At 30.7% G+C, this 21,286-nt stretch overlaps 1 protein-coding gene across 1 annotated transcript in view; it reads right to left on the reverse strand.

Annotated features, from left to right (window-relative positions):
- Window positions 1-21,286, reverse strand: part of Pcdh11x (protocadherin 11 X-linked) — a 695,630-nt gene that overhangs the window by 660,362 nt on the left and 13,982 nt on the right. The window contains exons 2-3 of the mRNA XM_013024979.1: window positions 6,548-6,653; window positions 5,770-5,828 (exon numbers count right to left, since the gene is read on the reverse strand). Coding sequence (XP_012880433.1) covers window positions 5,770-5,812 — 43 coding nt within the window. The 5' untranslated portion in view covers window positions 5,813-5,828; window positions 6,548-6,653. The remainder of the gene's footprint in view (window positions 1-5,769; window positions 5,829-6,547; window positions 6,654-21,286) is intronic.

Genomic DNA, 21,286 nt, shown 5'->3' on the forward strand with positions numbered 1-21,286 from the left:
GGCTTTTACTCTTGTCTACACAATAGCAGAAATACATCCTATATATATGTAGGTACCTATGATATACCGACATGCAAGGCGGGCTACTTTTTTCTTTTTCATGTTTCATCTTTTCTCTATATTTCCCAGGACACATTGCTACTTTCTCCTCTGATTGCCGGCAGAGAACTAATGGACATTGGCTGTTAAAATTTATAAATTTCCTCAGTTAAGAAACAATCTTAACTTTCAAATTCTCCATAATGCTGACTAACTTCTAAAAGAATACTGGTATTAAGTACTTCACATTCTTGTATGAAATTTGAAAAGCAAAACCTGTTGAAATTGAAGAAAATATTGAGGATAAAGGAGTATGAAGAAGATAAGTATAATTAAGATACATTGTAAGATTCTATTGGATTGTCATTATTTAACTTCACTTCACTACAATATACCCTAATAAAATATATTTAAGTGACCGGTAGTGATTTATTAATTATTCTATAGCTTGAATTTATGATTGACAGGATATAATATTCAATGAACACAAAGTTTATAAGCATCTAAAGAACATAGACAAAATTAGTCAAGCCACTATTAACAGCTATTAAGCACTGAAATTGAAATAGAATAATTCCATTTCCATGTTAAATATCCAGTTCTTTTAACCTATTTACCTTAAAAATACAATTAAAATTATTAAAAAGTTGATCTATTTCTAGATAGATGGCTATTCTCCATTCTAATTTTTCTTTTAGTTATTTGAAATGTTATTACAAATTAGAGGCAATAAATATAATATTTAATAGCCAAATAATTTAATATTTGAAGTTTTTATTTTCAGAAGCCATTATGTAATTACACATAGAAGTAATTTATTGGACGTTTGCCATTTGGGTTCTTTTTGGCCTTTTTTGTAATTACTTATCCTTTTCCTGATGACATATTATAAGTTAACATATCAACATGTCAAAATAGGATTTTACAGGGTACAATCACATCTCAATTACTTTAAAACTAGCAGTTAACGTGGTAAAACAAGATGAGAACATAGAACTTTTTCTTTTTTAATTGTGTGCTTTGTTACCAGAAATTTTAAATTACTTTTGCATATATGGTCATTATCAAATAGATGACAGTTGATAGTTAATCAGAGGCATTATTTGAATATACTTCTGGTTTGAAAAAAATCTATTTTAAAAAATAAACTTCTCCACATTTAGAGTAAAGGACCTCATCAAGATGCATTTCTCTGATGGTCATGCTGACCTATATTGATAACTTCATACAAATCCTTTCTTCAGAGTTTCACATACATTGGAGTAAGGATATGCTTTTGCTTTTAGTGTTACATCTATATTTTAAGTCCATTACTAATTTCCAGCACTGAAAATAAAAGTCATAAATGTTATCATAGTTAAATATAAGCTGTCTGGAAAGACACTATGCTAGTATAGGCTTTAGAACTAAGCCTTGTTTTTAATCCCATATCCACCATGTCTCTATAATTTAATGTAACTTATTTAAATTTTCTTAGTGAAAAATGAGGATGCTATTAATATCTACTGCATGCCACTATGAAGACTAAATGAAGTAATATATATATATATATATATATATAATTATATATACTATATATTCCATATATAAGTATAATATATTGCTGCATTACATATATGGAATATATATACATATGGAATATATAGCACATATATAAATTAGTATTTAGAAAGGTTTCTGGAATGTATGCAGCTCTTATAATTATTGTTGTTACTCAGCTTAAAATAAAATTAAAGTGTTTGTGTATGTTGCTTACAAAGACAATTCTAATCCTTTGGAATGAAAATAACTGGATTTGAATTCTAGATCTAATTATATTTTTAAACAGTTCCGACTTTGGATAGTAGTCATGTTGGGGGTTCCCTAGATGTGTTCTTGTTCTAGCATTTTATGATTGAAATAAACTTTAATCATAAATGTGTATTCATTTTCATAATGGATTTCAACTGAAAGCAAGGTTGGAAATTTAAAAAGTTTTCATCACAATTTCATATGAAAAGGAAAAATATCTTGTCATCAACTGTATATTTTCTCATGCCTGAAATTCTAGCTAATCAGGAATCTGAGCTCTATGGATTTTGCTTCAAATCCAGCCTGGGCACGAAAGTCCATGAAATTCATCTCCAGTTAACCACCAGAAAACAAGTGGAGTTGTTGCTCAAAGTGGTAGAGTGCTTTCCTTGAATGAAAAATCTCAGGGAAAGCTCCCTAGCCTTAAGTTCAAGCCCCAGACCACCAACAACAACAACAAAAAATTAGAATAAAAGTTTAAAAACAAGGTTCTTTGTGTTTGGTAGTAATTTTGGTGTTTTTTCTAACAAAATGTTTTGTTTATCCAAACAAATACTTTATAATGCAATTTGGAATGCAAAGCTTGTTTAAGAGCTCATTATATTTTCCATTTTGAAAGAATTTTGATAATATTTTAGCAATGTTCTTTCCCCTCAAAATTGTATAACTTCTGATAACATTTTTAAGGAAGACATATGCCAATGTTATTTATGTTTAAATATCATTGTGATTGGTTTCCAAGTGCTTATATTATTTTGATGAAATAAGAAACTTATAATGACTCATTTAATGATTTTTAACTGATAGTTGAATTTTTTAAGAAATTGAATGACTATGTTAATTCGATGATTGAAATACTTTTTGAATCTATTTAATCTTGCACTGTATTGATAAAAATAAAAAAACATCTAAAAAACAGGTGATTTATGAGGCAGTATTCACAATTAAAATATGTGATCTAAATCATCATGATTTTGTACTAAAAATAATAAATATTCAACTTCTCTAAATTGATCACCTTAAAGTAAAAAGATAATTAAAACCTGTTATAGCTGACAACTACAACAGTGTACTGTTAAATTTTTCCACTAATTACAGCTGCTTATTTTTGAAAGGAACTGTTAAAGTGAGTCAGATTTTACCTAAGGACAACTTCTTAACCTCTTTTTTTTAATTCAGAAGAAAAGTTTATTTTAAATAAAACATTTCCAAATATGATTGGGTACGGGGGCGGGGTGAGGCTGGGAAGGGATGTGAAGGGTATACAAAGGAGGAGGCTGCAATGCTTGATAAGAAATGTACTCATTATCTTGCCCATGTAATTGTAACCCCTCTGTACAGTATGTTCACAATAAAAAAAAAAGAAAACAGAAAGTGGAATCATAAGGCTTAAAAAAAAATTTACAAATATGTTACTTATGCAACTAGTATTGTGGTTTTTGCTATTTGGAGACATATATCAATTATTTTGTAAAACATTATGTACAATATCAAAAAAACAAACAATAAAAATTAAAATGAAAACAATACTTGTTCCCTATTCAAATCAAAATAATTTAAACTATGAGGTCATTCCCTTTAGTGTATACTGCATGACCTTTCCTTTTCCATCAAGTCAATACCTATTCCCTTGTCATGAATTTGTTTCCAAATTTATGGCCATCTATGGTCACCATCCTATTCTAAACAATTCAAAACATATTTCCTCTAAGAAAATTTCTTAGATTAACATCACATGTAGAATATCAAAGTAAGTATAAGAGTGTAAGTAATGACAAATGTGAGTGCATAAGGGACTTGTAGTTAAAATATGACAACAATGTGAAGGCTGTCAGCAAAGTCTTGGAGCAATGCAATTTTTGTAACTTTCATTTAGAAACAAGATTTTATTAATATCTCCTATATAATGTGTATCGAAGTAGTACATTTTTATTCATTTATAATTTCTCCTTTATCCCTTAAATTGCACAGAGTATCATATGGACCTAAATGACTTTTATAAAAAAACTGTTTCACAATTGCAGTTGGTAAACTCAAGCAGTTTCTAAGTGTAATAATTTCATAATACATGCTGTTATAAATTTTTGTAAGAAGCATAGGAAGAACCATGATATACTAGGGGAAAATGGGAGGAGCATAGGGGGTGGAAGGGGCTATGAAGGAAATTTGGAAAGAATTGAGTACTAAGAGAAAGCAAGGGTTGATTAGAGGCAAATAATATTTCTGAAGATTGGGAAGAAATAAAGAAGTAAAATATTTTCATAGACTCTCCAGCAGCCCAAAGTAGAATTGAAATTTAAATTAGAGAAATTGGGACGACAGATAAAGCAGAAGGATTAGTCAACATTCCAGTAATTATACACACTCAAAGTAAAAAAAAAATGGTGAAACAGAACTTAGAAAGTTTGGCATGAATTGAAGATATGAAAGTTTTAAAAGAACAGGAAGGGGTAGGGAGATTTGCTGGATCTGGCAGGCTCTACCCTCCATTGAGTGTGTGAGTTTGAGTACTTATATAGAATGGTGTAAGTGATATGAGTAATATAGGGAATAATGGCATAGATGATGCAAAAGTTAAAAGGGTATTTAAAACTTTTTGCTTCTAAGTAAAGCTTGAGGTGCCTACGAAATTTAGCAATGATTAGAATATTTTTGTACCAATCCTGGGGCTTGAACACAGGCCCAAAGGCTTTGTTCTTGATGAATATTTTTGTTGTTATTTTTCTCAAGGTTGGCACTCTACTACTTTAATTACAGCTCCATTTCCAACTTTTTTGTGTGCTTAACTAGAGATAAGAAACACACAGATATTTCTGCCTGAGCTTCTTTGAACCTCAATCCTCAGATCTCAGCTTCATGAGATCTGAGCTAGGATTACAGGTTTGAGCCAACAGTGCTCAGCTACAACCTTTAAAGGATGTGTTTTTGAGTAATCTAAGGGAGCATGCACATAACTCTTGCACTGCAAGGATAAAGCAAAACAAGAATAGGTATTTGTGATAAAAAATTTATTATTTTAAAATGTATGGTACTCTTATATCAGGAAAACTGTGCCATGGTTACATGTCATATTTAAGGACTAACTGCAAACTTAAATGACTATGAAAGTATAAAAATGCCTCATCATAGTGAATCTAATTTTCAAATTTGGTTTAATTAAATAGAGTCCTAGCTTTACTTGGAATGCCCCTATAATCCCAGCAAACAAGATGCTTGGTAGTAGGATTGTGGCTTTTGAGGCCAGCCTAGTGACCTAGGAAGACACTATTAAAACAAAACAAAACAAAAATCAGAAACAGAATAAAACCAAAATAATAATTGTAAATAAATAAAACAAAAAACTAAATCCTGAACTGATTTCATTCATTTACATAAAGATTCAGAGAATGCACTAACTTTATTTTATCATGCTCTTGTCAGTACAAGAAATTCCTACATCATTTCCTATTAGAATACTCTCATTTGTTAGTTTGGTGTATAATTGTTGATATAACCATAAGAACAAACCCTCTACTCACAGTGCTCATAATTCAATGATTTTTTTTCAGAATAATCATTTCTCAGTTTTATCACGGATAAACTAATGGTCCCAATGACATCTCTACATGACTCAGAAGGGCCTTGACAATGTAATGGTTTAGCATGTGCAATAGTTTAGTGTTATAACTTTTCTCATAATTACTTAAATATTGACCATCATTTGATGAAATATGTGGTCATCCATGCCAGTGTGGAATTTTTGCTATTGTTTTACATTTCCCCATATGATATCAGTCAGGACATTGGAACACAAATGTCCTTTTCTCTTATTTATTCTATTACTATGTTAAGCTTGAATATAACATTATAAGAAAGAGAGAAGTTCAAACATAAAAGTTGAGAATACAGATAAAGTTAATACTTCTGAAACATGAAAAGGAAATGAGACTTAAAACTCACCTTGAAATATCTGAATTAAAACCCATTTTCGTACAATCCTCATATTGCTCTGCAAACAGCTGTGGAGTGGAAGTAAAAAGAGGGAGAGGAAGAGAAAGGTCTTTGCTTCCAATACAATGTAACCATTTGAAATATAAGTTTAAAAGATGAAATGAAAAATAAAGTTGCTAAAATTCAAATGTGACACTATATGGGATTTCCTTGGTGGGACCTCTAAGATTTCTTTAGTTTTAGGAATGCAATTATTCTGTAATCCCTAATGGATAAAGTGCCTTTAGCAGCAAATCATCCAGGATCCTGCATGAATTTAAACTGAAGTCTCTGCTATTCTTATTACTCTGCTAAGAATGCTTAAATGAAAATGTCATTTCAACTAATTGGATTTTATCCCCTGGGTCATTATAATAGTTCCATAAATCTAACACATAGAATTTGAGAATTTGCAGCACGTTTATCAAACAGTGGAAATCATGGATTGAAGTTTCTAAATAGATAGAGTAGGTATAATACTAGCCCCATTGGGTAATAATACTTATTTTCTGACATTAAAAACTATAATATTGATTTTCTTTTTCCTAAGGAAAAGGTTATATCTTCCTGGAAAGTAGTCGCATATTGTATCACTAATAATTATTAATTACCTATATATCAACAGAAAATTTCTTTAGTTAGGAAAATTATCTATATTATGAAGTTATACTACAATGCTCTTGATGTGAGTTCATGCTAGCATGGAAGGGAATTTTTAATTTGTAAGAAGGATAATAAAATGTCTCACCCAAGCTTGTCAGCTTCTTTACAAGATTAGAAAGTTGAGAGCTGCTGAGGCAAGACCTCTCTGGCATGTGATCAGTGGGATCCTTCTTACTCACAAAAGGATTTTCCTGTGGTACTTCAAACACTGAGTTGGATTTCAAGAAATCACAAATCTAAAATCAATAAGTAAAAAAAAAAAAAAAAACATGATGGAGGACCTTTATGGTAGGGTCTCCCAATTTATTGTGACTTCCACAAATTAAAAAAAAAAATTACACAAATTCAGACTAAAAAGGAGAACTGGAAACAGGGTTCTGTTTTCAATATGATATTATGGACCTATCATATAAAAACCCAAAAGTCCATAATACTTTTGGAGGTGGGATACATTGGAAAGTTATTTCTAGGATTTAACAGCAAAGAAAAATTTATAATTTTGAAAACTGTGCTGTTGTAGTATTAATTCTAACTAATCTAAAATTTAAAACATCTAATATATATTTAGTATATTAACATTAAAAGTATACTTACATTAAAATATTGGGAATTTCTACATGTTTAACTACGATGTGCATTATATTGTTAAATTGTAAAATATTTCAGTATAAATGAAAAAGTGACATGAATGATACTAGTATAAATGGTCCTCTTGAGAGATAATGTCTTATATTGTAAGGAGAAATTACACTTTTTAAGAAAAGAAATTAGATTCTATATCATATTATCCTATGCTTATGACTATAAGAGTTACATAGAAGTGTCCTTCCATAATTTGCATTAAAATATTTAGAGCATTGGTATCCAAAAAATGACAGAAATATTTTATACCTGCACAGGCCAATATGATAGGCATACCTGCACAGGCCAATATGATAGGCATATATACTTTTTAAGTACTGGAAATATAGTTAGTTCATGTGAGCAAGTAAATTTACTTCTTAAATGTTTATTAAATACTTAAAAAACACACACATGTAGTTAGCGTATACCAAATTGGACAGTATAGTTCAGAGAAATTTCACAATTTGTGTTTGTCTTGAGGTATGTATGACTTTACTTGAAAACTATTTTGCTAGGATACTTCATCCTCTTCCACATAAACACTTGCCCATCAATCCATATATACATCCATATATGCATACATCCATTTAGTTTATCTGTACTTTCTAACAGCCTTTGTACATGTTGTGTGAGAGATAAGACAAGATTTTCTAAAGATAATGGACAAAACCATTAATTTTTTTATGTGTAAGTAAAAATAAGTAATGTTCATCAACTTTGTGAATCCAAAATTGATTAAAAAATTTGGATCATATCTATTATATGTATTAATTTTGATGATTTAATATCTCCATGAATTACAAAATGAAACTTCATTTAGGAAAATGACTTTAAACTACTATGAGACTAGTCTTGACTAAATACAAAGATATAATTCTGATAAGATAGTTATGATTATGTACAGGCTATGAAACAAAGGCAAGCAAAGTGATGCAAATATACCACAGGCAGAATATTTGTGTTAATGAAATTGGAAAGAGGGTCATTGAGGAAGTAGATCATTATGTGTCTTTGATAAATGGCTGCAAGTTTTAGAAAGCAGGGTTGGAACAGAAATAAATTTTAAAAATATTAAAGACTAGGATGGCATCTGAAATTATAATTAATCACAAAGCAATGTGAATTCTATCTTTACTGTTATGTATAATTATAATTGCATGGAGCAGATAATGTTTAATCTCTATTCCATAACCCCAAGAGAGCATATCAAATACTTCACCATTACAAGGATCTGCAAACAAGGTTCAAAACACTTGGAGGAGGTATAGAGATAATTACAATGTGGTATAGAGATAATTACAATACCTAGTCAAGTGCCATAATATATATTTTTTGTCATGAATCAGTGAAAGCCTCAATCAAACATACATTGCTTTCTAAAGTTTATTAATTTATAAAAAAATTAATGAAAGTACTGTCTGCAAGGATTTTTCAATTTTTGTCTCCAGGAATTAATGCTGCTTAGACCAGGGAATTATTTTGATTTCCTGGCAAACAGGGAAAACTTCAGTTTTCCATTACTGAGTAAATGAGAGTTGAAATAATAAATAAGATATTAAGGAAAATGCATCGTCAGTCTGAATATACATTAAAGTGTGGGAAATAGTTGATATTGTATCTTTGTCTTTCCTAAAACCTAGCTGTATAAAAGGCTGAAGCTATTTCCTTGTTAAACCATTACCTTTGGATTCAAAGAAGAAATGCTTGATGAGTACAATTTCTTTTAAGACAATTATGACTTTCTGATGTATTCATAAATACATTTTCCATTAATATTTATAGTAAGTTTTAAGTGAAAAGCTATAGACTTTTATATTTAGTTTGGTGAAGTGGTCAGGAGTGGTTGATACTTTGGGGCTTATAAGTATGCATGAGGAGAAATAGTTACTGATATTTAATTTACTAGAATGTGGTTACTTAAATTCTGCAATTTCTGAAACAATGTAGAAATTCTCTATTAGTTTAGTCACTCACTGAAATTTTGTTTGGTGAATTCAAATATTACATTTCTGTTATTTTCTTTTTCACACATATACCCACATAACAATAATAAAATTGTTATGCAAATAAATGGCAATTACCTGAGGACTAAATCACTTTTTCTTTTTTTTAAAGTAAGTTTTTTTATTGTGAAAATACTGTACAGAGGGTTTACAGTTACATGAGCAAGGTAATGAGTACATTTCTTATCCAGCATTGCTGCCTCCTCCTGTGTTTTGCCCCTACCATCCCGTCCCTCCCACCTCCTCAACTATACCCCCCACTACCCCACCCTCACCTAAATTGTAAAGTTCTCAATGGATCACTCTGTATCCCTATTTAACCATTTTGTTTTTTCCCTTCCCCTCCCCAAATTATACCAACATCAAATACAGTGCAAACAGGGGTTATACCATGGGGGAGGTACATACAAAGCAACAAAAAAATCACATGGTACCTTAGAAATACACTAGAAATGATAGAAAGGAAGGAAAAAACCACATGTGTCCCTATCTTGGGGTTCATTTTGCTTAACATCATCTTATCTGAGTTTTTCTGCTTGTCCCAGACATATTCTAGTTATTTATTTTGCTTTTTTTGTTACTGATACTTCTTCATAATGTAACATGTCAGTGTGACTAATTCACTCCAAACTAAATGTTGAAGGTAATGATTAGTAGCTAATTCAATGGCACATTTAAGATCAGTATCTTTTAATATTTCTTCTGAAATTCAAGATGAAGTAGTAGGGCACTTGATATGAATAGCAGACAAAACTCAGCTAACTACCTTTGACCTTATCTCAGTAAATAGATTTCTTATTGATACATCCTGTTAAATAAACTGGATTGATAAGTATTTAATGCATCAAATTCTTTCATTTTTAACCCAGTTAGCTGGATAATTACTAGTACTTTGTACAACTGCAAAGTGAAGCTAAAATTACTTGATTATGAATGTTTGTGGTGGAAACATTTGATGTTTGATAAAACATATAACCTATGGTTATTTCAACAAATTTCATGCCAATTATTGATCTAGTATATTAACTATAATATTAATTTGATAGAAGATAGCAAGTAACAGTGCAAGTTGTCAGGTATATGAAAAAATAGACAGCATTATTAAAAAGGAATGTTTGAAAATTCAACACAAATACAAAAGTAATATTAGTCTAGTGTGTGTGTGTGTGTGTGTGTGTGTGTGTGTGTGTATGAGTGTGTGTGAGACAGTTCTGGGGCTTGAACTCAAAGCCTAGGCACTGTCACTTAGCTTTGGTTGCTCAAGGATGGTGCTCTAACACTTGAGCCACAGCTCCACTTATGGCTTTATTGGTTAATTGGAGATAAGTCTCATGGACTTTCTTGCCTAGGCTGGCTTCCAACAGAGATCAGATCCCAGCCTTCTGAGTAGCTAAGATTATAGGCCTGAGCCACTGGCTCCTGGCTTTTATATGTTCTTCTAATTGGCAAATATATTTTTACCAATATGGATAACAAAATTCCATAATATGTATTCATGAGAGTAAGAACATTGAGACATTACAAGTCATAAGACTGAGGCATTTCTTTTTGAACAGTGTTACCTTCTCCCTCATTTTATCCCCCTCCCCCACCCCTTTTCCCTCAAGTTGTAAAGTTCATTTGCAACAAAGTGTCCAGTGAGTATCACCCTTTGTCCCACCATTTCTGTGATTCTCCTTCCCTTAAAAAATAAGACTAAGTTATTCATAGAGATTTCCATGTGTAAGGAAAAGTACTTTTAACAATATTAACGTTCACTGAGAGTCAAACATACTACACAAATAAGAGTTTGAAATGTTTAAGATTTTGCCATCTGTATAGGCAGGAAAAAAAACAGGAAAAGATGACTACGTGGAAGAGAAACTAGCATACCTTAATGGAAATGCATTCTCTTTTCAACAATCTCTATAGACAACCATTTTCAATGGTTGATTCCATTTTATGAAATTACCAATTCCAGTCATTGGCTTCCTTAGTTATTGACCTTTCTGTTGAATTAATATCAATAAGGTTCATTGAGATGTTCCTACAAAAGCTGAATTTTTTCAACTTTGTCCATTTCACAGTACTTAAGACATTGCTTCTCTCTGATCCTTGAAATGTACAGGTGAACAGTTCTATCAGACCACATCCTTGACATAATTGATATATAGACACTGGCCTCTATCATCAGTAAAGAAATTTCTTGTTGGAAAAACAAATCGTTTAAATAGGGACACAGATGGACCCATTGTAACAATGTACAAGTTGTTATGTCGAAAACAAACTTTACAACTTTGGTGGGGGGGGAGGAATGCGTGGGGGAGGGGGGGGGAGGAGGATGGGAAGGGATGGAAAGGGGAAACAAAGGAGGAGGCTACAATGTTTGATAAGAAATGTACCCATTATCTTGCCCATGTAATTATCACCCCTCTGTACAGTATTTTCACAATAATAAGAAAAAGAATTTAAACCAGTACAAAAATTCAGGACACATTAACAGTCTCAGGCACTCAGGATGGACAATGAGTTTACAGTCAGCTCAGAAAAAAAAGGTATCTTATTCAACAACAAATAAAAACTAAATGGTGTGTGACTGGAAAAAAAATTTCTTGTTGGTAAAATGTCAATAGTAGAGTGCTTGTCTATCATGAGCAAGGCTCGGGGTTTAATTGCCTTATCTGGCATCCTCTCAAAAATAAAAAGAGAAATTAGTCAATATTTTGGTGATATTGCTTATTTTTCACTTAGTAAGTATGGTCAAGCACCAAATTGTACATTGCCAATCATTACTCCATCAATGTAGGAAGAAGCTTAAACTTAAGTTGTACTTGCATATTTAGTTTACAGATAATTCATTTTACAGTGAGATTAAAATTCCCGTAAAATAGTTCCCTTATTATCTGAAAAGAATTAGCAAAATTCCCAGGGACAAGGTAATCAAAATTTATACTTCTTGTTACTTATCTTGTTGAGACATTGCTTTCATAGTTTCAATATTATCTGGGCACTATTTATGAACAGGTGTATTGTGGAGATTATGAAAAATCTCCACTTATAGAATTTAAGATATTAGAAAATTTCTCATAAAACATGAGAAACATCAAATGCTCATTCTCTCTTTTTAAAATATTTAGTAGTGGAAATCAAACCATCCAATTGACTGTGTTTTCACACACAACAGACATTCCATCACTTTCATTATCTTTATTCTTGTAAAAAGTTTGATTCTTAGTATATCTCAAAATGAGAAAACCAAGTCAAGACTTCCTCACAATATTAGTAAATCTTTAGAAAACTCCTTATATGAAAATCAAAAAGTTCAACCACAAGTCATTACAAAAACAACTTATATCAAACTTGAATAAATAGCAAATATTTTTTTCTTCTTTCATTTTGACAGTCCTGCTGATCTCCCCACTTTGGAATTCTTTAATTATTCACACACAATATGCTCAATTATTCAATAAGAAAGTGCTAGGTATTTTACCTAGCCAAAACCACATTTTAAAGATTGATCAAGATTAATTGTATTTACATTCTCTGATTCATTGAAACTCCCTCATACAACTAATAAAATTCTTTTTAAAATATAGTTCTGTTTATTTGGGGGATTAAATATTCCTTTTAATTTACCTGTCTTATTATGAGCTGTCTTATTTGAGCTGTGCCTGATTTTAGTGTGAAGCTGGTCTGAATATAAGTAAGCAATGAAAGTTATTTTGGTGAATACAATGTCCCTATTCTATTATTAAACTCTTAATAGAGACTCCTTTGTGATGTCTTACTACAAATATTGGTTTTTAAATACATACAAATACATGTGTATGCTATACATATATGTATAAATGTATATACATGTATAGGTATATATACACATACACACATCTATACAAGTATATATGTATATGGGCACATACACACACACACACACACACACACACACACATATATATATATTCACACTATTTGTGATGTATAATGTCTATATCAAGAAAGTCTACGGATTAGTTTTAGAAATGCCTTTGTATCTGATGAGGAAGTACATTTTAGGGAGAAATAGTTCAATTCTCAAAAATTCATCTCTTCTAACAGAGCATAATAGTATACTCCTATAATCCCAACAACTCAGTAGGTGAAGGCAAGCATGTCTGCCTTTCTTGCCAGGCACCTGTGGCTCAGGATCCATATTACTAGAAACTCAAGAAGATGAAATCTTGGATGGTGATTCAAAGGCCACCCTAGGCACACAAATCCATGAGACCTTTGTCTCCAATTAACTAGCAAAATCTATAAGTAGAGCTCAGGTGATAGTGTGCCACCTCTGTGAGTTCAAACCCCAGTACTTAAACATATATACAAACTTATTTTATCAATCTATGGATCTTTCTAATGGGAATAAAATTATAAAAAATACTTCATGTAAATTTTAATAGTAAATTATAATTAAGTACATTAAATTCAAATAGATATGGTTGAAAACATTATGAATCTACTATGATTTGCATTCACAAAAGTCTTTATAACAGAGTGACATAGATAATTTTGACCTAGCTGGAGCATTATTACTTGAGCCACTCTTCCAGCTCAGTATTTTACTGGTTGTTTTCTGCATGTTCAGGCTTTGAATGGTAATCATACAGATCTCAGTTTACTGAGTAGTAGGATTATGTGTATAAACCATCAGCAGACAACTGAAAGTCCGTCTTCTTTGATAATGCTAACATAAAAAGATGAAAACCCACAACTAGAGATATTCACTGAGTCATCATTTGAGAGGTAATGAAATAGCATTCATTTTAAAATAGAATTTCCTCAGAGAACTTAATAAATACATGATATTATTGCTTTATAAAACAGCAAATAGAAAAATAAATATCCATATACATATGAAAAAACTAAGGCACTAAATGCATAAGAGTTTAAAGTAACTTGTTTCAGGTCATGGTCTCGTAGGTAATGCAGGCAGAATTTGAAAGGAAATATGACTCCAAAGTATGAGTTATTTATTCTTCCATAGACTTTGAATCAGATAGTGGGTTCACTTACACCAAAAGCAAACAAAACAAAGAAATATTTTGGAATAAAAAATCTATATTGAAACTATCAAAACAATGCCTTGTAAAGATGTGTTTATGAAAATGTAAGGTTAGGAAAAATAGCAAATAGTTTTATTTTTTCTCAAGAAGCAAATTCTATAAATTTTCTGATATTGGTATAAATAATCACATAGAAATTTTATTCCATGTGTTTCTATTGATTTCAGTAAATTCCAGAATAGTGTTATTTTTTATCCAAATGCTATCTTTAATCAGAAATGCATTATTCAATTAGCAAGTGCATTGGAAAAAATTCATATGATGGGCCAAACATGAAGAATTCATACTAAAGACATTTAATACAACTATGTTGCATATTTTCTAGAACTGAAGTTAAGATTATATTAGAAGTATCCAGTTTACAAATCTCACTTTCTTCAGAACTATGTGTTATTCATAAGGAATTCACTAATTTTCACTTAAGACTTGTGAAAATGGCCTTGACAAATGTGCATATGTGAGAAAAATTCATGAAATAACTCCACTGATAATTTACCATCATTCAAATGTTATTAACAGTGGAAGTATATTTTTTCAGTAAATATTCTAGGCTATGACCTTTGATCATTAGGTTGAAAGTAATTTTTAGCCGGGCACCAGTGGCTCAGGCCTGTAACCCTAGCTACTGAGGAGGCTGAGATCTGAGGATCATGGTTCAAAGCCAGCCCAGGCAGGAAAGTCCAACGCCAATTAACCAGCAAAATCTGGAAGTGGTACTATGATCCAAGTGGTAGCTTGCCTCGAACTGAAGAGCTCAGGGACAGCACCCAGGCCCAGAGTTCCAACCCCATGACCCACAACAACAACAACAGAAAGAAAGAAAGAAAGAAAGAAAGAAAGAAAGAAAGAAAGAAAGAAAGAAAGAAAGAAAGAAAGAAAGAAAGAAAGAAAGAAAGAAAGAAAGAGAAAGAAAGAAAGAAAGAAAGAAAGAAAGAAAGAAAGAAAGAAAGAAAGAAAGAAAGAAAGAAAGAAAGAAAGAAAGAAAGAAAGAAAGAAAGGAAGGAAATAAGGTAATAATACATGATCCAACATTATATACTTATGCAGACTTTCCACAAAGATTCATTTCTCCATATAAATCATCATTATATAAATTAGGTTTACTCTGCAAGAAAAGTATGCAAACTAGTGTGTGTAGAACTTGTTTGATAAAGATGGAATTTAATAAAAATGTACATTATCAAAACGTGAACTTTCTGATATTCTTACTTTCATATGGGGTAAGCAGTAGGAAACTTATTACTTATTGGAAAGCTGTTAAAGAAGTATACAAAATGGGTGTGGTGATAAGAAGCTGAAAATAAAAGGCAATAAAAAAAGATGTGCTTAAGTCAACAGATTTAATTGCTCTGAACTCTAACATACTTTACTAGTGTGAGGAATTAAGGGAAAGATCACAAAGATAATACGAAGACAAGCCTGGGGAGAATTTGTGATTCTTTTTAATTGAATAACAATGGTAGGAAATGATTATAAGTCTGTAAAACTATGTGTATTTTATTTCTATTCATTTCTTCTGAATTGAATAAGTAAGTCTTACTGTATTTTAAAAATGAGTTTAATAAAAAGATCAATAAATTTTAATAAAAGTTGAATATATTGAAAATTACATATAAGCTACTGATTGCCTTAAATTAAATATATTTATTAGAAGAATAGTTTGTTTTAGGCTAAGTCTTCTGTCAAGTCAGTAACAGCAACAAAACACCTGTTTTCAAATAAAGCAGTTACTGATTCATGCTAGCAAAAAAATGATAAAGTTACACATCCTGAATCATTTAGAGTATCACTTTTGTTCAATGTTGTAGTAAAAAACCTATCTGTATATCTATTCACTTATCAGATATATTTGAGATATATTTCAAATTCTTATGCTTCTGGCCAAATATCCTTTTACTGTGCATCTACAAGAAAAAGCAAGGGGGTACATTCTAAGTGTGGGGCCAGTAGTTAATCCAAAAATCCGAAGCACATACATTTTTATTTTGCTTTTAGAAAAATTTACACTTCTATAAATAGTATAATAACAGGGGTTTTATAGCTGATTATCTTGGCATAAATGCACTTATGTAAAATGCATGTAGAAAACAAATTTACTTGTAGTAAAGTATTTGATCTAGTAACAACTTATAGAATAAAATTTCAGGGCAATACCACGGTACCAAAATCAAATACAGTAACAACAAGGTATATACCATAGGGGGGAAGAACATACAAAAGAAACACAAAAAATCACATAGTAAATTAGAAATGACAACAACAATGAAAATCCTCGTGTCTGTGTCTTGGAGTTCGTTTCATTTAGCATCATCTTATATGGTCATATGTACATAGCTGTTGATCTATTCTACTCATCTGTTGAGATTATCCTAGATGTATACATTTATTTGACTTTGGTAAGGGAAGGGAACAACAGAATGGTGAGACAAAGGACAAATGGGAAACTGATGCAACAGCAATATACACAAGGCAATATGTTGGAAATTATCTGTACAATTTGAGGTGGGGGGAGGAAAAGCAGGTGAAAAATGAGGGAAGGGGTAACAAGTTTGTCAAGAAATTTACTTATTACCTTACCTATGTAACTGTAACCCCTCTGTACATCACCTTGACAATTAAAAACAAAAAAAAAACTTCAGTACATTAAGAAAAAATAAATGTTCATTGGAGAGGAGAAAAGGATAGTGAAAGTATGAAAGGTGTCATGAAAATACGTCAGTGAAATATCAAGTCAATCTCCCTAATATGTAAACTTGGCAATTGTCTCAGGTCTTCAGTCCTTTGGTTTGGAATATGGCAGAGCTTAATTTTCACTAGTTAAAATGCTACTAGTGTTGAGGCAATAAAAAATACTTTGAATGGATTATATAGATGAGAATTTAAATGATTTAGTTTGTTTTTTTCTCGATTAGTATATATGATAATTGCAGATTGTATTTAGGAACATGTGTGTAATCATTATATTGCCATTTGTCTAAGATGATCTGGGCATATTTAAGCACATATGTCGTCTCATAAATACTAATGTGTAATAAATGTATAATATACTTACAGCTCTACAAATGCACTTGCAAAATGATCCAGGAAAATATAACATGTACCTCTCATCTGACTTTATAATAGGTTATATATCACATTTAAATTTTAAAATCTGATATATTATCTAGTATTATAATTTATAAATATGAACATATAACATTTAAAAATTCACCTTTGAGTTATACAATTTTGAGTAAAACATTTTTGTCTCATCACTTATATTTAACAGTCTCTCAGAAATATAATTGAATGGTTGCTATTTTCAATTCACAGCTAGTAGACTTGAAGTAACTATACAGAAATTTCATGATAAATTAAGTAAAAGATGAGAAGTTTTTCTTCTCATGTGATTCTTTAAACAAACTTATCAGGCTCACTTACACCATTCACCATACTACACCAAAATTATTTTTTTTTTATTTTTTTACTCTTCAGGACAGTACTTTTATAATCATTTCACAAAATCATTCTTATGAGGCTGGCTATGAGGCTAGCACAGTATCTCAAAAGAAATAGGAAATCAGATCTTTTACTTAGTTCCATATATGTGTGTGTGTGTGTGTGTGTGTGTGTATATATATATATATATATATATATATAATATGCAATACATATGGAGATGTATATATATGTAGTGTATATGTGTATAATTTATATTAGTAAAGGTATAATATAAATTTTATTGTGGTCATAACTTTTACATGTCAATGAATCGTGCTTTAAATATTTATTAATTTAGACTAAATCTATAGAATACTGGGAAAGATTCTTCTAAAATTTCAGATTTAAATGTAAAGGGATATAAAAATATTTTGTGAAAGAAAAGTTAGGAAAATCTATCACAGGTATCAAATAAAAGATAAGTTAATGAAGTCAGACAGTAGTGGCTCACATCTGTAATCCTAGTATGTCAGAAAGCTGAAATCAGAGAATAGTGGTTTGAATCCAGCTTGGAAAGAAAAGTCTGGAGACTCCATGTCCAACTAACCAACAAAAGGCCAAAAGTGAATGCATGGCTCAAGTAGTACAGCATTAGCCATGAGGGAAAAGGCATAGGGAGAGTGCAAATCCCTTATTTGAAGCCCAGATGAAAGCCAAATAAAAACATTAACCAAGGACACTGGTAAAGACAAGTAGGATTAGATCAACTACTAATTGGTAATCTGTTATAAAGGAAATACAACAAATAAGGCCTAATTATTTTCAAAAAATCTTCTTTAAATATATACATTTTGTGGTCAATTGTATAAATTTAAACTTCTATATTGTGTATTAAAGAAGAAATAAAATCCCTTTTCAGTTAAATGACTTCCAGCAACTAAGTTTTCACATCATTATAATCTGGTGGTAATGCAAGAACTAATGTAATTCCTACAACAGTAAAGAATTTTCAGTGAAAACTAGAAATTTTAAGTAACAATGTGGCATTGAATGTTAATAATACCTCATCATTTAATTGACCTCATCATTTGAAAGTTATTATATATCACAAAAATTTTAAATTCTGGTAATTTCAAAAAGTGATTCTAGTGATTTCATGTTTTTAAAATATGCAGTGATTACTTACTAGAAGGAGTGTTTTTGCTTGGGTAAAATTTTACCCTGTTGTTCCTTGCTTATATTTATTATGCTTAGGCATCTGTGTTCACCTATAGTTTACACTTTTCTTCATTTGCATTATTATTTCCACTATAAAAGGTTAATTATTAAGAAAATGAAGCCCAACAGAAGATATTTAAGTTTTGGCTGCTATTTGATCAATATGTATGACTTCCAATTTTTTATCAGGCCTGATAAGCCCTCAGGATATAATTAAGGAATAAGGAATTTCCATAATTGAGTTGTTTAATGGGAAATATATCTTATGATTCTGACAATTAGTCTAATGTCCACATAAAACAAAACAGTTACTTTAAAAGAAAATCAGTTAAAATAACTGATTTGTTCAAATAGATGTACTTTTTTTCATGGTTTTATTATTTTTTTATTGTGAAAATACTGTACAGAAGGGTTACAATTACATGGGCAAGATAGTAAGTACATTTCTTATCAAGCATTGTAGCCTCCTCCTTTGTTTCCCTTCCCATCCCTTCCCATCCTCCCCCCGCCCCCACCCCACCATAGTTGTAAAGTTCATTTTTCGACATAACGACTTGTACATCTCATTGTTGCAATGGGTCCACCTGTATCCCTATTTAAATGATTTGTTTTTCACCTTCCCTTCCACAAATTATACCGACATCAAATACAGTGAAATGGGTGCAAATGGTTGTAAATAAGTTCAATTTTGCCTTTGTGGTTCAAGAAAATGTTATTTTCTTATTTAATGTTATTAGAGACAGTATTTTTCTCAGCATTATGTATCCGGATTTCTGAACAAAAAAAAAATGAAAGCTAGTATTTTAATTTGAAATTGTTTAAATAAATTAAAAGTCAATACTGTAGATAGATGAAATGTCAGATTTCTAATGAAAATGAAATAAAAATATCGTAATCTTTGATGAGAAAGATGGCACAGCACATATAATTTTAATCTGCCTAAACTACAACAAAAATTATCACAAGAAAGTTAGGCTTTAATTTAGACCTTTAAAATGTGCAAGTTGACATTTCCCAGATGTAAGTTGATCGTTTGTTTTTTTTATTTTACCTTATTGTAAAGATGCTGTACAGAGGGGTTACAGTTTCATGAGTAAGGTAATGAGTACAATTTCCTGTCGAACATTGTTAAACCCTCCTTTGTTTTTCTCCTACTTACTGGTAATTTTATATATATATATATAGGATCTCTTTCCTGCAATTAAAATGTCTAGGAAGAAAATAAATCCTTAATATTCAGTTTACCCATTGTGATTTTTCATTGCCTCAAGCACTAAGTTCTTCAACCTTAGTGTAGTTTAACAAGGCTAACGTATAGAAAATATTTATCTAAAAAGAATTTTTTAATCTAATCCACAATCATTAATATAATTAATATACAGTTCAAATTTGTAGATACAAAAATTAGTATTTTTCATTCTGGCTATAAACTTCACTATGAAGTAAAACATTCATAATTTGATTCTTGATATGATAATTTGCTATCTTTTTAATTTTAGAAATTCCCAATTTCCATATTTATAACATGAGAATAATTACAACATCTCCTACTCACAGAGGCACAGCTGTAGACAACTATGATATAAACAAGTAAAGGAGAGAGGAAGTTTTACTTAATTTTGATCAACTGACATTGAAACCTTATTGGATATTTTTGGTAAATACTAGCTTTCAGTTCAGCTATGTAAAATAAGTTTTTTTTTTTTTTTACAAAAACAAGTAGTAAATGTTTTAATGAGATTTCTAAGTTGTTCATATAATTAAAAGTTGTTGATTCATATTTGAAAAGCAACACAACCTTTGCAGGCGTATTTGCTGAGACAAAGTTTGCAACTCTGTTTCATTAATCTATTAAAAACCTAACATGTTAGACATTTTTTAGCAAGACAGCAAACACCTTTAAAATACAGAGGAGAATATTTAATTTTCTCTAAACAAGCAAAAGACAAGTCCATAATTTGATTGAATACGAATTTTCATGGAATGTTACACTTCAATATATTAAGGATTTTTATGGAAACACTGCAAATTAAGAATCACTTCAGCATACTAAGAATTTCAGATAAGCTTGAGTTTCTCTACACAATTTGTAAGATTTATTTTGCAGACAAATATTAACCCTAACTTAAATTCTACACTTAAAAGCTATCTCGTTTTTCTTTATTTTAAAATAATTTTATAGCACTAAATAATGCTCAGGATATTATCTACAAATAGTAACCCCATCTATATTGAGACTGAAAAGCTCCACAAATCTGAAATTTCTCCTAAGTAACATTGTTATCCTGTGTAAGTCATTTAGGCAATGTAAACCAGGCTTTTGATGATGATGATGATGAAGAAGAAAGAAGAAGAAGAAGAGGAAGAAGAAGAAGAGGAAGAAGAAGAGGAAGAAGAAGAAGAGGAAGAAGAAGAAGAAGAAGAAGAAGAAGAAGAAGAAGAAGAAGAAGAAGAAGAAGAAGAAGAAGAAGAAGAAGAAGA

The sequence above is a fragment of the Dipodomys ordii genome, unplaced genomic scaffold (genome assembly GCF_000151885.1).
Source record: "Dipodomys ordii isolate 6190 unplaced genomic scaffold, Dord_2.0 Scaffold80, whole genome shotgun sequence".
Taxonomy (NCBI): Eukaryota; Metazoa; Chordata; class Mammalia; order Rodentia; family Heteromyidae; genus Dipodomys; species Dipodomys ordii.